Genomic DNA, 16,907 nt, shown 5'->3' on the forward strand with positions numbered 1-16,907 from the left:
TAAAATCAACGCCATTGTGTAAACCGACTATGTAGGTTGCTACGGATACTTATTGGTGACCACATACCGGTACATAATTTGACACCTAAATAGTACTTTATGATAACTTTAAACTATTTTAGACATATTTCAATATATTTCATAAAAATATAATTTGTTCATTTAGAAATTGGTTACCGGGTATGTTTTTTGTTCATATACAATTTTAAAATATAATATTGCAGGAAAGTGACGTCAATTTCTATTGTGTTCAGATATCACCCAAAGCACGCTGCAGGAAATCTAAGGCTCAGAAAAGTGAATTCTTTAAAGTTTAAAATATCTATGACATAACTGATTTCGGCAAAAGATGTGTGCTGCATGATTATAGAACAGATTACATATAATAACAGATACAGTTGAACACCGTTAATCCGAAGTTGTAGGGACCAAATTAATTACTTCAGAATAGCGGAACGTGTTTTGGATGAACAATTTTCCGCAATTGACAGCGTTCGCCAATTATTGATGACGTGAAATACTAAGTCGTGAAAATTGCAATGTCGGTTACACGTTACCAATACGATACACTCGGTTTGAGTTATCTTTCGTATATATAAAAATATTTGTTGATTTCATTTATTGTTTAATAATTGACAAATAATTTTTTATTATACTTCTTTATTAAAACAACATAAAACATTTAAAACAAAATGACAGCACATGTATGAATCTGATGACATTTTCAAGTGATATTCAGATCGTGTTAACCAGCAATTATATACTACATCACCAAAATGAATCGCTCATTTTCTGACATCGATGTTCGTAACATACTCTTGCTCAATGTCATTCTTTAACAAGCGCTAATTGTGCTCCATTGTCACCACAAGCCGATGCCCGAGCGCATTCGCAGTAAGGTGTGAAAAACTATGACAAGATCAGATTCGAATTAAGAATTGATTAATACGTGTGAAATACCAAATTGGGACCGTAATTTTTACCTTGGATTATTTTGGAATAGTGATTTCGGATTAACCCTTTACTTCATAGATACGCAATTTTACTTATCTATCCATAGCTTCATAGATACGGATCTTAACGTTTTATCCATAGCTTCATAGATACGTAATCCTACGTATTCGTAATGTAGGGGCATTTATTTTCATACCTGATGCTTGTTTATGCGCTATAAATTCATATTCATGAAGTATAAACATCGATAAATACAATGCACTAAAAAAAACACTATGTTACTATTTAAAGAATTTCCGAAAATCGCGAAATAAGGTCACTGGTATCAAAGATGCGTATAACGTTGACTGCGCAGGTTTGTGGGCATTTCTGTCTCGTTTTTCTCGTGGAAATTTACACAATACTGCAAGTTATAATTAACTACCAATAATACAACTATATTTTATTGATCACGCGCCTGACGTCACAGGTCATGGTTCGAAAACGTGTCAAAATGTCGGCCATGTTGGATAAACAAAAAATCATCTGGCTTGTATAAACAAAGGCCATAAATCATTATATGGGACATATGTGTCACTTCTGTTTCGCTAATCCGGTCATAAAAATGCGCATCTGCTTCTACAAATTGAAAGTAAGTACAAATGTGTTATAAAATAATGACTATCCCTATTGTTAAACTTTGACATGACCCAATTTAACATCGATCAGCTGTTGAAACACGTGTTTTCGAATACACAAGAATGCAATGTAGAGCTAATTTCTGCCCTTGTTAACTTCAGTTTAAAACAACATTCCTGAATAATGTCATTTATATTTCAGTGTTTGTCTGACGAATCGGAACATTCTGGCTTCAATTAAAATGAGTTTGAGACATTGAGTACGACGTCGAGAATTCAGACCTCGGCGTCACGCACACAAGGATACGAGAAATGAGGATTTTTAAAATCAAACCCAAATGACAATACATGGACATGCAATAAACGATATAAATTTAGTAAACAATAACATGCAGGCCTCATTTAGTAGTTGAATAATAACTTTATTTGTTCATTGTAGTGTTAAATAACCGAAAGTTATACGTACTGTGACTGTTGATCAACTTTTTTTTTCTTCTGTATCACATATATAAATATACCGTGCTTCTTTGTTGTGAACTATTTTTTAATTCTGTCCATCTTTGTTTCAATTCAGGTTGCATTAAATGAATTATAAAAATATGTTGTTTATATAATATTTCGTGTTGTGTTTGATAAATAAAAGTGTAATAAAAATTATTTTTCATCAAATTTGACATATTTTTCTGTTTGTTTATGAATATCATGCGGAAATAATTTAGATAACAAAATAAAATTTATATGACTGGATTGGAAATTTAATTCCCTATAAACTTTACATTGATGACTTATTGATTAAACCAAAAGAAATACTAAGAAAATAGGTTTGTAATACATTAGGGTTAAAATTCCAATAATATCAATAATCTCCTATGAAGTAGGGGTACTGATATGAACTGATAAGCCATGAACTGGCAGCCTGAAATGGCTTAGGTTTACATGAAGTAAAGGGTTAAAGACCAAAACTTTAAACAAAGAAGGAGTAAAATCGGGACCGAAAAATAAATTCGAAATAGCGATAATTTCGGATAAACCGTGTTGGGAATAGCTGTGTTCAACTGTACATCATTTTTGACCAAATTTGCTCCGGTAAAACCATTTTTACAACAAAATTAAAATTTTGCTTCTCTGAGCCCGAGTCCCAAACCATTAGACTCAGGATGTTAGTGAAGAAAGTGAACACGGGCCCTGACATACGGAAATAAACAAACGTTTAACGACATCACTGAGGGTGGAATACCTTAACAAGCTAACGATACCTAACAAGAGCATTCATTTTTTAAGTAATAATTCAAAATTATTATAAGGAATCACGAGTAGGATGTTATCTTAGAAAGGCAAGAAACCATATTATGATATACCGGTAATGCAATATTTAATTTTCGTACATCTCAAGTTTTTCTGAGAAAATTAGTAAAGAGAAGAAGTAAAGGAAATCATGTCTCAATTTCCTCTCTAATAGATATTGTTTCTCATTAAAAATTGATACTTGCAAAATGCCAACTGGATAATAAAACTGCCTTTTTCAGGAGCATCGAAGCTGGGAGTGCATACATAAGTTCATTACAGCAATAAAAGGCAGATCATATTTTTCAAATCCTAGTCTTAAGGACAGTGCTGGTGAATTTAGAGGTTTTAAATTCTGCCCATTCCCATTTGCTGCATTATGGCTTGACCCCGCGCATCCTCGTAGCAGTGTTAGAGAGACGTTCAGAAGCTTTGAAGGGGAAATTTACCCTCACCAGCTGGTGAGATATGTTTAGACAGAGAACAATTTAATCTAAAGGGTGGGTGTGCAACAACAACAAATGACATCTAAAACACAACATAACCATGAAAGGAGAAAAAGAGGGGCCAGACTGGTTAAATGGAGGCTGCATGACCAGGCTCTCAGTACGCGTTCCTTTGGTTCAGCTAGCAAATTGCAGATTTATTTTCATGTGAGATGACCTGCTGATGTTCAAGAAGTCAGATAAACACTACAGAATATTACATGGCATACATGTCACTGGTACTGCCCATGACCTTTTTGAGTAACACCCTCTTTCTATGTTGAAATTAATGTTGAAATTACATGGCCCTTCCAAAAGGTTACAAATTTAACAGTTTAGACAGAAACTATGATATCACCAGTCTTAGCCTCATGTAAACTTGACCTTTTAAGCATGGAAGCAGCATGAAGGCCAAAATGGTGTAGTAATACCAGGACTAATAAAAACAGAAACCACATGACTATCTCTCTTCTTATGCATTTTTGGGGTAGGATAATTATTTTGTTGCACTTAGTTTCAGCATGATTTATTTCAAGAAATACATTGAACAAGACATATATATCAAATATCTAATATTACCTCTCTCCAGCAACACCCAGCAAGGGAAAGAAACCTTATACTACCCTTAATGTACATCAATGGTTACCTACCTTGTTACATCCTTGCACATGTATGTCAATGCAAGAAACACTGTCTAATTAAATGAAAGAGGTATCAACGACCCACCTTTTGCAGTTTTCTCTATCTTTTCACTCTTCTTTTTCCGCTTCCATTTCCAGGGCTTGAATATTTTCCCTATTGCTGCGAACTTTGACTTTCGTTCTACCGGTGGTGTGGCAACCCCCGATGTGTTGTTGTTACCCATGGCGTTAGATTTCAGGTCACCATTTTTCTTTTTATCTGAAATAGACATTAGTTTCCCTATAACTGATTGCTTGTGATACAGAAAAGTATGTCCTGTAATGCTATAATTCTGACAGAGATGTCTTGTTGCTTTTTAGAAATGAGTGTGAACAAATCTCACAGCATAGGTCTCAATTTCAGATATTTCAGAGGCTGTAACTTGACATGAAGTAATTTTTAGTATAACTGACAGAAGACAAAAACCTCATACTAACACCGGAGTGATTAATAATAGATAATTTCATATTGCATATTTTAAACCACTACTGAATGTCATTTCAATTTCATTAATTTGCTACTCAATTTCCATTTTATATCGAATGTTAAAAGCGCCGACCATTAGCCCCATTTATGAAAATATTTGCTCCATAATCCTGAAAGTTAAATGTTAAAGAAGCATATTATTATAAATGCAAACTGTTGAAAAGAAAGAACTAAGCATTGACTTTAATAGGCAATTCTATTCAACATTGTTAGTAGTCCACGCCTTGTTTACATTTACCATATATGACAAATTTGATCAATGATTTTTAAACATGTTCACTCCACAAATAGGCTCTTTACTGTCTTGAAATTGCATGTAAACAGATACTCCCTGAGTTTAAGTATAGAGGCAAGGACAAGGGATACAAGTAAGAGATCTTTAGACTTCTATCTGTACTTAAATACAAAAATAACTTGTTCCTGAAATGTGCCTCGGGAACATTAAAAAAAAATGCTTAATAATGCAATAATGCAATACATTTACATTTGACATCAGCCACAGCAAGCTTATTATTGTCCTGGATACCATATATCAATATCCATGTAATATAGCCAACATACCCCTCTATGGATGTCAAATATGAAGACAGTTTAGGCACCCTTAGTTTAGATTTAATAACTGAACTAAAATATTCTAAATCAAACAATGGACAAAGCTAAAATATGGTAATTTTCCTCCCATGACAGTGTTGTGTTAATGACTGTTCATGAATAAACTTTAATCAGTTGATAATCAAATGCATACTTTTACCATTTAAGATAACTTAAATGCATATATTCATCATAGATGATGATCAAGACTTTTCAGTCATATATTCTAGGGATATTTTTTTCAAATTTTGTTTAATCATGTTAGGTACACATGTTAGTCAACTGGTGAGAGTGTTAAACTTACAATTTTATGCAAGTTTCATCTTTTGATGATACACTAGAGCTAGAGAGTTTGGCCAATGCACCTCTATATGGTTGAAAAGATGACTCCAATAGCTGGGCTATCATTAAAAGTGGTAACCACAGTTAAATGGATATTAAACCATGTCACAGCCCACAATTACATGCTTCAGGTTGATGGTAATACAGACATTTATATTTATCCCAGGTAACCAAGTTGGCTGATCATGTTACAGTAGATGATGGTGTTACATAAAATATAAAGTTCAAGTTTAGTATCACATTTCTCCCAATAAAAAGACACTCCCCCTTTTCTCCCAATTAAGAGACACACTCCCCTTTTCTCCAAAATAATACTCCACCTTTTCTCCCAATTACAAGACACTCCCCTTTTCTCCCAATTAATACTCAATCTTTTCTCCCCATTAATACTCCATCTTTTCTCCCAATTAATATTCCACCTTTTCTTCCATTTAAGAGACACTCCCCTTTTCTCCAAAATAATACTCCACCTTTTCTCCCAATTCAGAGACACTCCCCTTTTCTCTCAATTAATGCCCCCCCCCCTTTTCTTCCAATTAATACTCCACCTTTACTCCCAATTAATACTAAATCTTTTCTTCCAATTAAGAGACACTTCCTTTTTCTCCAAGTCAAGAGACAATCCCCATCCTCCCAATCAAGAGACACTCCCCTTTTCTCCCAATCAAAAGACACTCCCCTTTTCTCCCAAACAAGAGACACTTCCCTTTTCTCCCAATCAAGAGACACTGCCCTTTTTTTCCCAATCAAGAGACACTCCCCTTTATAGGGAAAGGAAATGCTTCCCTAAAATAAGATACTTAGATTCTTAAATGATAAAATTATTTTAAAGGAAAAGCTTCCCTAAAATACTTGAAATTGTTATTATCATTTTCCATCTCCACTTCAAACATCTTTTAAAGCATGAAAACTAAACATCAAAATAATATAAAACTTTCATGATGTCACCTCACCAGCAGTTGTAACACATTTCTTCACAGGCGTAAATGAATACCTGTCATACAATCTGTAAACTTAATACAATACAAACCTACATGAATGTATAATTTATATGAACAAGAGTCCAGTGAGCTGTCTTTCCGCGCCTACCAAGGGGAATCAGTCAACAAATTTCAAAATCTGAGTTATTGGCCTTGCACAAATAATGTCACTAGCAGCATGTGTTATAAGTTTCATGCGAGTATCTAAACAGTTTTAGAGTTATAGTTATCAGTAGGGATTTACAATACCAATGACAAAACCAAAACAATCCCATTATCCATTAACTTTTTTTTCTTCAAAAACTGACAAGGTCATATTATCTTAATATTTATTTAAGTATCTTACTTACAATCTTCTTGCCTATTCCATAGAAATAATGGTGTCCTCATTTCAAAATTATAACTTTTGTAAAACTTTAAACAGAAAAATAACGTCTGAACAGTATCAAGTATATACCACTTTATTTGCAAATCACAACTTCTTTCTGAGATTGTAAAACATGCAGTTGTTTTTTTTGGCAGAAAACAATCAATATCTTTCATTACCGCCAAAATAGCAATGACCGATGCTATGTAATCAGTAAACAAAACAACAATAACCCACAAGACCTCACCTCTGTGAACGACCAGCTATGACTCTTGAACAAATCTACAACTGACCCCCACATTTCTTCTCCAAAAAAAATAAACATTTAAAGGTATGATCTCAGCATGCAACCAGTACTGGTCTGTAAGTACCCAGGCAACAGGCTGGACAATGGTTGTATTTAAGTACCAGCTTCATCATAATCAAACTTGTTGAAAACCCCTCTCAGAATATACAGACCAAACAGGTAAAGCTTTGTTCTAACTTACAAATTGTTCATTGAATCTGTACTGGATATGTAAAGGTGAAGTAACTGACCACTCTATAAACAGCTTACAGCAAGGCACAGCCAGCTTATGATCAAGAATGAAAACATAATAGGCATTGATCAGTCTTTGACCGGACAACTATTGACCCATAAGAAGACTAAAGCATTCACACTATTGAACACTTATGTTACGACACAATTACAAAACTCAAAAGATTTATAGATAGAAAATAACACAGAAATAGTATAATCACGGGTATATACAAGACATCATCTAAAATCAGCAACCAAACAGGCTTTTCTTACCAATAAAAGAAAGCAAGTCCAAAAAGAATCCAAATTGTTAGAGCGTCCAAAAGTTTCATTAAACTTAAAGGTTATATGTATTTAAAAAAAAAGCTTTTTACAAGAAAGATTTTTGGCAAGCAGAGCTAACATCAAAAGTAAATATATGTTAATTGCCCAAAGGAAAAGTGAAGTTTCAGAATACTTAGTAATATAATTATATCATACACCAATTTCATGATAATGAGATAACTTGGCCGCCCATATGCAGACTCACTGGCCCATTAATAAGATTAAATAATTCAATAATCAAGGAAATATGAGCTAATCTTGATTACCATACAACCTGTTACTTCTCAATCAGAATACACAACAGTGTCCTATTTTCAGTACTATGCTTCTATTATTTTTTTCTGCAGAATTTGGCCAAATGATTAAATAGAGAACATGGGAGAAAAAGATTTTATTTACTTTTAACTACAAAGGGACCCAGCTCACATGGCCTGGATTGAAGGTAGAAGGTGTAAAAATCTGTCTGTAGAGTAACATACCAAACACTACAAACTGTTGCCATTGCCATTTTCACGACCCAATAAAAAAATCTTAAAATAAAAACAAGAGTGACACTCACAAAATACGCCCATCAATAATTTCTTGGATTCTAAGACAACTTACTGTCACATTGGCCCTTTGAGAAGCAAGCTTTTCAAGAAGCAAATGATTTGGCACAATATGGCATTAACAGTAGAAAAAAATTATTATAATTCGAGGGTTTCGAGTCAAAAGGTGCGAAAATGTCTATAATTTTCATAGGCACTTAGAAAAAGGTGGAAGCAAAAAGTATCCCTTGTAAACTGTGTATCCAAATTCCGAAATTCAGTGATGCGAAATTCAGTACCTTAATCTGTCAAAGTCAGAAAAGGCTCCTGAAAATCGTGTCTATAGATATAGACGATTAATCCCAAATCATGCCCAAAGACGATCAACGTGTTCGGGATTTGAAAAACAACATTCATGTAAAAATCGTCTCCAAGAGATGATTCATCCTTAATCGTACCCAAGAGACAATCAGTGTGTACTTGGCAAAGCATTTATACCGGCAAACATTCTTGGTAAAGATTTTATAGCAACAAACATTTTCAGCAAGTTTGGTGAAGGTCAGATGAGAATTGTTCAAGTTAGAGAGTAGACAAAGCTTAAATGGCAAGGGCAGTAATCCTGAAGTGCTTTGGGGCATTTGGCTGATTATCATACTTGACCGATTTATTTTACCAACAAATATTTTCAGCAAGTTTGGTGAAGATCAGATGATAACTGTTCAAATTAGACAGTGGACAAAGCAAAAATGGCAAATTTTGACCAATTCAATGGCCATAATCCTGAAGAGCCTGGCTGGTTATAGAACTTTGCCAAGAATATATACCAACAAACATTTATAGTAGCAAGTTTGGTGAAATTCGGATAAAAACTGTTCAAGTTTGAGAGTAGACAAAGCTAAAATGGCCAATTTTGATAAATTCAGGGGGCCATAACTCTGGAGTGCCTAAAGCGTTTAGGCTGGTTATCGAATTTGACCTAGATATTTCACCAACAAACCCTTTCATGAAGTTTGGTGGAAATTGGATGAGAAATGTTCAAGTTAGAGAGCGGACAAAGCTAAAATGGACAATTTTGACAAATTCAGGGGGCCGTAACTCTGGAGTGCCTAAAGCGATTTGGCTGGTTATTGAACTTGACCGAGATATTTCACCAACAAACACTTTCATGACGTTTGGTGGAAATTGGATGAGAAATTATCAAGTTAGAGAGCGGACAAAGCTAAAATGGCTAATTTTGACAAATTCAGGGGGCCATAACTCTGGAGTGCCTAAAGCGATTTGGCTGGTTATCGAACTTGACCTAGATATTTCACCAACAAACACTTTCATGAAGTTTGGTGGAAATTGGATGAGAAATGTTCAAGTTAGAGAGCGGACAACATTGTGGAGCCGCCCGCCCGCCCGCCCAATAGACAAATTCAGGGGGCCATAACTCTGGAGTGCCTAGAGCGATTTGGCTGGTTATCGAACTTAACCTAGATATTTCACCAACAAACACTTTCATGAAGTTTGGTGGAAATTGGATGAGAAATGTTCAAGTTAGAGAGCGGACAACATTGTGGAGCCGCCCGCCCGCCTGCCCGCCATGGGTGTTCCCATAATAAGGCCATCGTAAGATGGGCGTATAAAAAACTGATTCTGACAATTACAACTTCAGTGTGGACATACCACGTGGTTTGTGATGTCACATTTTGTTATAACGTGAAGCAAAATACCGCTCGATTCGGAAATGATTATCGCTGTAAGTTTGTTATTTTCATATCAATTTTATAAAACCTAGCCGAAGCTAAGCGGAAATATGTACACTATACTCGGTTACTGAGCGGTATGTTGAGCAATTTTTAGTTAGTGGGCAGAAACTAAAAATTGCTCAACATATCGCTCAGTAACCGAGTTTCATGAGCTTCAGTATTATCCTCATCAGCAGCATTAGCACGTCAACCATCTTATTCTCCTTAGTTTCATCAAAATTGTGGCATGCATGATTAGTTATACCGCCATCACCATCATCTTTATCTCCTTACCTTGTACATCATGAATCACATCTATCTTCATATACGGTAGCTTATGCACGAGCCGCATCTTCAACATCTAACACTACTAAGGATGCAAACGGATATTCGAATATTCAAATATTTGATCGAACTTTTGGTATTCAAATGTCAAAATCGATATTCTAGTATTCGATGGTTTTTTTCTTGAATAAATAAAATAACAAACCTTTTGCCTACATCTGTGTTGATGTGTATAAAATTTGTTTGTCTCATCTTAACAGTCAATTAACAATAACTGGCTATTTGACAAGTGACATAAAACAAGTTTCAAATGTTTTCGGTGAAATTAAGTGACGAGGCCAATTAAGGGCATTGGGGATCGGCCTACACACCAATTTGTTGTCTTAGCTTCCAATGGAGTGCAATATATTTCAAATCGCCGTGACAATATGACTGCGATGTTCTGCTCACAAACTGTTTTCCGTGTTTCAATATATCGTTCATGCTTTGAAATGTAACTGTATGTTTCATTTAGGATTCATTTCCTGTATTGGTGTACAATAGTTGAGTCAAAATCAACGCTTGTTAGAGTTTTATTATTTTACTAGTTCCCGAATTGTTTTATTCCAAGATTATATTTAATAAAGGTCAATCCCAGAACGAGGCTGCGCGTCATACAGAAAACCCCTCCGTTACCTGATAACGTCATTAAACGGGGAATGTATGGTCATTGCCGGTCTGATTTTGCATTATTTACAAATAATGTTATGAATACAGTGGAATTGAAATTATTGATTTTGTTTTTTTATTGTTCAAAATGTATTTCCTTTTGTTGGGATAATAATTTCAGGGGCTAATTAAGGGAAGAATCAGGATCCGTCGCGAGTAACGGCTATGAAAAAGAAGGGTATAAAGACCCCGTCTATAACTAAAGCGAATAATAATAGTTAACTACAACTCCTTAAAGATTCATTTTGGTAATCGAATATTCAAATATTCGATCGAAAGAATTACCGAATATTCGAATATCAATTTTGCCATTCGTTTGCATACCAAAACACTACCAATGCTCAAGATGACCGCCACTACCAATGCTCAAGGTGACCGCCACTACCAATGCTCAAGATGACTGCCACTACCAATGCTCAAGATGACCACCACTACCAATACTCAAGATGACCGCCACTACTAATGCTCAAGATGACCACCACTACTAATGCTCAAGATGACCGCCACTACTAATGCTCAAGATGACCGCCACTTCTAATGCTCAAGATGACCGCCACTACTAATGCTCAAGATGACCACCACTACTAATACTCAAGATGACCGCCACTACTAATGCTACAGGCACCAACTGATCACCTTTTTCCAACATGCCAGCTGACTACTGCTTTCCAGGTACCTACTGATCACCATATCCGACGTGCCAGCTGACCACTGCTTTCTACGCTGCAACTGATCACAACTTCCGACATGCCAGCTGACCACTGCTTTCTAGGCTGCAACTGATCACCTCTTCTGACATGCCAGATGACCACTGCTTTCCAGGCTGCAACTGATCACTTCTTACAACATGCATGCTGACCACTGCTGTACACACTGCAAATGGTCATCAATTCCAACATCATCTGACCCCTGCTTTCCATGCTGGAATTGATCACCTCTTCCATCATGTCATCTGACCACCTGCTTCCTAATTGTCATCTCTCAATGCGCCAGTTGACTACCACTACCCAGCTCTAAATGATCATCACTACTCCCATCAAAACAACTCACCTTATTTTATCTAGTTTTAATGCACCGAATGCCTAAAAATCCTGCATCAAGGGTCTTTAAAGAGTATCTCCAGAAAGAAATTGATAAGCAAAGCTTTAACACACACTGGAAGGCACCTTCAGGCAGATGATGAAAAAAAAACAATTCTGAAATTTGTCTGGAAATAAGACATATTGAACACCTGTGTGTGTGCTTAATGCCAGAGGTTACCAAGCAACATTAATATATAGGAGGACTTAGATCCTTCTAGCAGTTACCCCACCAGTTGATGTCAGAGTGATCTGGAAGTCAATAATTTACTACAGAAATCAATATAGACAGCCAATAATTTGAGAATTATTCCAATTCTACCATGTTTAAGTATCTCATGAACTGTGTTCTATCTGTTGCTCTCAGGATAAGAATGTTAGCATCAAATGACAGCTAATTTATATACATTTCACCAGATGTTTTGTGTCAGCCAACTTCCATTTCCATTTCCCCCAAACCTCTATTACTAAGTGGCAGCTATATAGTGTGATTCCAATTATTAAATATGATGCCTTAATAATAATCAGGCGTTGTTTTTCACCATTGAGACACAACAAAAATGAACAATAAAATAGTAGAAAGAATATCTTAATCGGTAAGGGCCCATCCACCCCGACCTCATTTTTATTTTTAAAATAGTATAACAGGCCGGTTCCAAAGTTGAATTTTAAAAATGTACAAAGAATTATGTCACACATTTTCTCGATGTGTATTCTGTGAATAGTTTTGCACTATAAGGTAATTTGAAAGTAATGCTTTGTAGAGCCATCATAGCCGATTTATATTGCAATTCAAACAAAATTAATTTTAAATGAGATTCTTTTTTAGTTTCTGCAGTGTTTCTCATAATGATCATAATTCTTCGGTCGACTGACATCCGGAAGGAAAAGGTTAGACGATAAATTCATTGAATTGGACACAAAATGGTTCTTTTACTATGAATATATCTTACATGAGTAAGGGTTCCCACTGGCAATCACCATGGTCGCCATTTGCAAAAAAAGGCCACATTTCATAATATTTTCTTAAAATGGTGTAAGCAGCGCACTCTGCCAGCAGTCTCTGCAGTTAATCAAGTATGTCACTGTTGATATCCTGTAATAAGGGCACAACTATAGGGTTTTAGCCAGGTTTTAAAAAGAACAAGGTGCTGCAGAAAAGGGACAGGGTGCTAACGGAGAAAAAGGGCAACAGACTGTGAAAAAAATTATGAATTTGACAGAAATATTAGGAATTGTGTTTTATTGAATTAATATTAGGTTTCAACAGACAAATGTATACATTTATAATTTTATTGTTAGTTTTAATAAAAAAAACCCAAAAAAAACTTGACAATCGTTAGCATTTAATTATATGAAGACAGAAGGGAGCTCCGACTGGTCTCCATCAGGGCAGAAGGGTGCTACCAAAAAAGGACAGGTTGCAGCACCCTTCCATAACTCTTTAGCTAAAACCCTAGACTAGGTTAATGAATTCGAAATGTTATGGCTTTCGCGGATTAACAATGACATCCTTGAATTATGAATTTAGCTCCTCATACCAAAAGTGTGACAATAATTATTGTTTACATGAGAAAAGACGGCAATTTCATCATCTCTTGGATGTAATTAAAACAGAACAGTCATTAAACAAAGACCCTTAACACAGAAGTTATCGAGCATATCGCCAAGATGTTCCCTGGTATTTGGGGATGTGTGAATGACAAACACTGTGTGAATATTACAATTTCTACATTTTTTACTGACTTCACTGTTTTGGACCTAAATTGAGAAAAAAAGAACTATTTTCGGACCAATTTTTTAGCCATTTTCCAGTGGTCAAAATTAACACAAGCCTGCAAGCCCTGCACTGGTAAAAACATTTCGGGCTTGCTCAAATTCTGAATTTTATATAGCAGGGCTTGTTGACAAATTTGATGCCAAGCAATTTTTTAAGAATTTGGGCTTGTTTATCCAAAAGTTTTATTTCAATGACTGATTTTCTGTTACTGATAGGACAGGGTCAAAATAGGTTCTGACTGGCAAGTTGCCAGCTTATAAAAGCCCTAATTATAATGATGACACAGTCATTAAAATATTTTAGGAATATCTATTTATTATCAATTTATTGTATTCATGCTGTACATGTTTCTTCCCTCAGGGCTAAGGCCAATTGCTTTAACGGCAGTCATGAATATGAGTCCTGTCAAAATGATGAAAATGTCACATCATACATAATGTTACACTTATAGAAAGTAGCATCTTTGGTGATGAAGTAAAGTAATTAGATTTTACCTTTTTTCTTTCTCCTCAATCGCATTAAAAACCTAAGTTATATTCCAACTTAAAATATGCTGAACATCAGGCTGTCATTTTTCTTTATATGTTAAGTTGTAAATGTCAACCTATAAACTTCACTAGAAGCAAAGTGAGGCACAGTTTTCACATTTCAGTATGCAGCTTACATCCATATCAGCTATCCACACAACTTACACTGAGAGTACAATAACAAACAATGTAAACTTTACCTTGAAATGAAAAGAGATTTCTGAAAGATTAGTATAAAATTGATGATAGTATTACACTGGAGTTTCTATAGTGTTATCTTCTTTGTAGAAAGATGCACCATTTGCCAAGTAAGTATTCCTCATCTGTATTTCAAATCATCCACTATTCCCTATTTACCTGCCTAAAAACCCATTTGAATACAGTTTGTACTCCTTACTTTAACAATACCTCAAAAGTAACTCTTTCAGTAACCACTGTAACTTGAGGATAATTAACGACCTATCAATTAAACCTTCAAGATAGTATGTCAACATTCATTTCACTGACAAAGCCAATTTGAACAAAACTATGACACATGCATACCAAAACTTCATTAAACTGAACAAATAAATTTAACATAGTGATGTATAAATGTTCTTCAATCGAATGTTTAAAGTTTCAAAACTTTTACCCATACTAACCATTTGAAAGCCAGACAAGTGGAAAAGTATCATATCAAATTCTGCCATTTCAATACAACATCAGAAACTTGATATTTTCTTACCAAACTCGTTGGAGACGGGCGATTCATCCTGATATTTATGTAGATACAAAGTCCCTGAGGCAGTTTGCACATGTGACTGATCTGACCATTCACATCAGCTTTTAAACACTTAACACTGTTTAGAAACACAAAATTCACATCTACATTATGTAAACCATATTCTAGCCACAATACAGTAAAATAGAACCACCAAGGATATTCTTGATGGTTTCTTTTATTTTTGATCTTGTAAAAGCTGGAACCTGATAGTCAAAGTACTGTATCCAACAATGAGTCCTAGACCTCCGTGTGGGTCCTGAACAGTATTGATCCCATTAGCACATCTCACAAACTTCCAACATAATAAACCACTGATGTAACATCATAATAAATGCTTTAAAATAAATCCAAAATATACAGCTGCACATGCCATGATTTAAGTTGAAAGATAAATGGCCAACTTTTAAGTTTTGCTTCTATTGTCCATTCAATCTAGTCACAAATCATGTCAAAAGTCTATAAATCAATGTGAACATGGCATTATTAGCCACTGTCCTTAAAACCATGCCAGGTAGTTTACCGCATTTTAAATTGAAAGATACCTGTGGAATTTCCCCTATTTACAGATGAAACCAATATTTGTATTAAACTTCATTCTAATATCAACATGATTAAGTGGTTGAACCAATTTCGGACAATGGCACTCCTCCGCAAAGACAGGCAGTAAACAACTAGAAATGTTTTAAAATAACCATTACAGGAACCCAGATCCATTTGTTCATTAATGCAGACATTAAAACATTGATTAAACACAGTTCAAGAAGAGGATAGAAACTAAAGGCCAGAAAACACCTCTTTAAACAAGGTGATATAGAGCTGGTGTTGGCTAAATGCTCCTACTTCCGTAACTCCATCTCTCTAAACAAAGTGATATAGAGCTGGTGTTGACTAAATGCTCATGTTTCCTAACTCCATCTCTCTGAACAAGATGATAAAGAGCTGGTGTTGACTAAATGCCCATAATAATTTAGAGCTGGTGTTGACTAGTTGCCCGTAATTCCCCAACTCCATCTCTCTAAACAAGGTGATATAGAGCTGGTGTTGATTAGTTGCCTGTAATTCCCTAACTCCATCACTCTAAACAAGGTGATATAGAGCTGGTGTTGATAAGTTGCCCGTAATTCCCCAACTCCACCTCTCTAAACAAGGTGATATAGAGCTGGTGTTGACTAGTTGCCCGTAATTCCCCAACTCCACCTCTCTAAACAAGGTGATATAGAGCTGGTGTTGATTAGTTGCCTGTAATTCCCTAACTCCATCTCTCTAAACAAGGTGATATAGAGCTGGTGTTGATAAGTTGCCTGTAATTCCCTAACTCCACCTCTCTAAACAAGGTGATATAGAGCTGGTGTTGATTAGTTGCCTGTAATTCCCTAACTCCACCTCTCTAAACAAGGTGATATAGAGCTGGTGTTGATAAGTTGCCTGTAATTCCCTAACTCCACCTCTCTAAACAAGGTGATATAGAGCTGGTGTTGATTAGTTGCCTGTAATTCCCTAACTCCATCTCTCTAAACAAGGTGATATAGAGCTGGTGTTGATAAGTTGCCTGTAATTCCCTAACTCCACCTCTCTAAACAAGGTGATATAGAGCTGGTGTTGATAAGTTGCCTGTAATTCCCTAACTCCACCTCTCTAAACAAGGTGATATAGAGCTGGTGTTGATAAGTTGCCTGTAATTCCCTAACTCCATCTCTCTAAACAAGGTGATATAGAGCTGGTGTTGATTAGTTGCCTGTAATTCCCTAACTCCACCTCTCTAAACAAGGTGATATAGAGCTGGTGTTGATAAGTTGCCCGTAATTCCCCAACTCCATCTCTCTAAACAAGGTGATATAGAGCTGGTGTTGATTAGTTGCCTGTAATTCCCTAACTCC

The 16,907-nt window shown here is 35.5% G+C and overlaps 1 protein-coding gene across 5 annotated transcripts in view; it reads right to left on the reverse strand.

The window, feature by feature from the left end:
• The window catches only part of LOC128213143 (phosphatase and actin regulator 2-like), a 54,096-nt gene that overhangs the window by 25,414 nt on the left and 11,775 nt on the right, over positions 1–16,907 (reverse strand). For 2 of the 5 annotated variants that reach the window (XM_052918679.1, XM_052918680.1), the window contains one exon: positions 4,067–4,240. In XM_052918679.1, the coding sequence (XP_052774639.1) occupies positions 4,067–4,240 (174 nt within the window). Of the gene's footprint in view, positions 1–4,066; positions 4,241–14,234; positions 14,433–14,467; positions 14,491–14,991; positions 15,124–16,907 lie in introns of those variants that run through there. The other 3 variants (XM_052918682.1, XM_052918683.1, XM_052918681.1) reach the window with 3 other exon arrangements.

Source organism: Mya arenaria, chromosome 13 (genome assembly GCF_026914265.1).
Source record: "Mya arenaria isolate MELC-2E11 chromosome 13, ASM2691426v1".
Lineage (NCBI taxonomy): Eukaryota > Metazoa > Mollusca > Bivalvia > Myida > Myidae > Mya > Mya arenaria.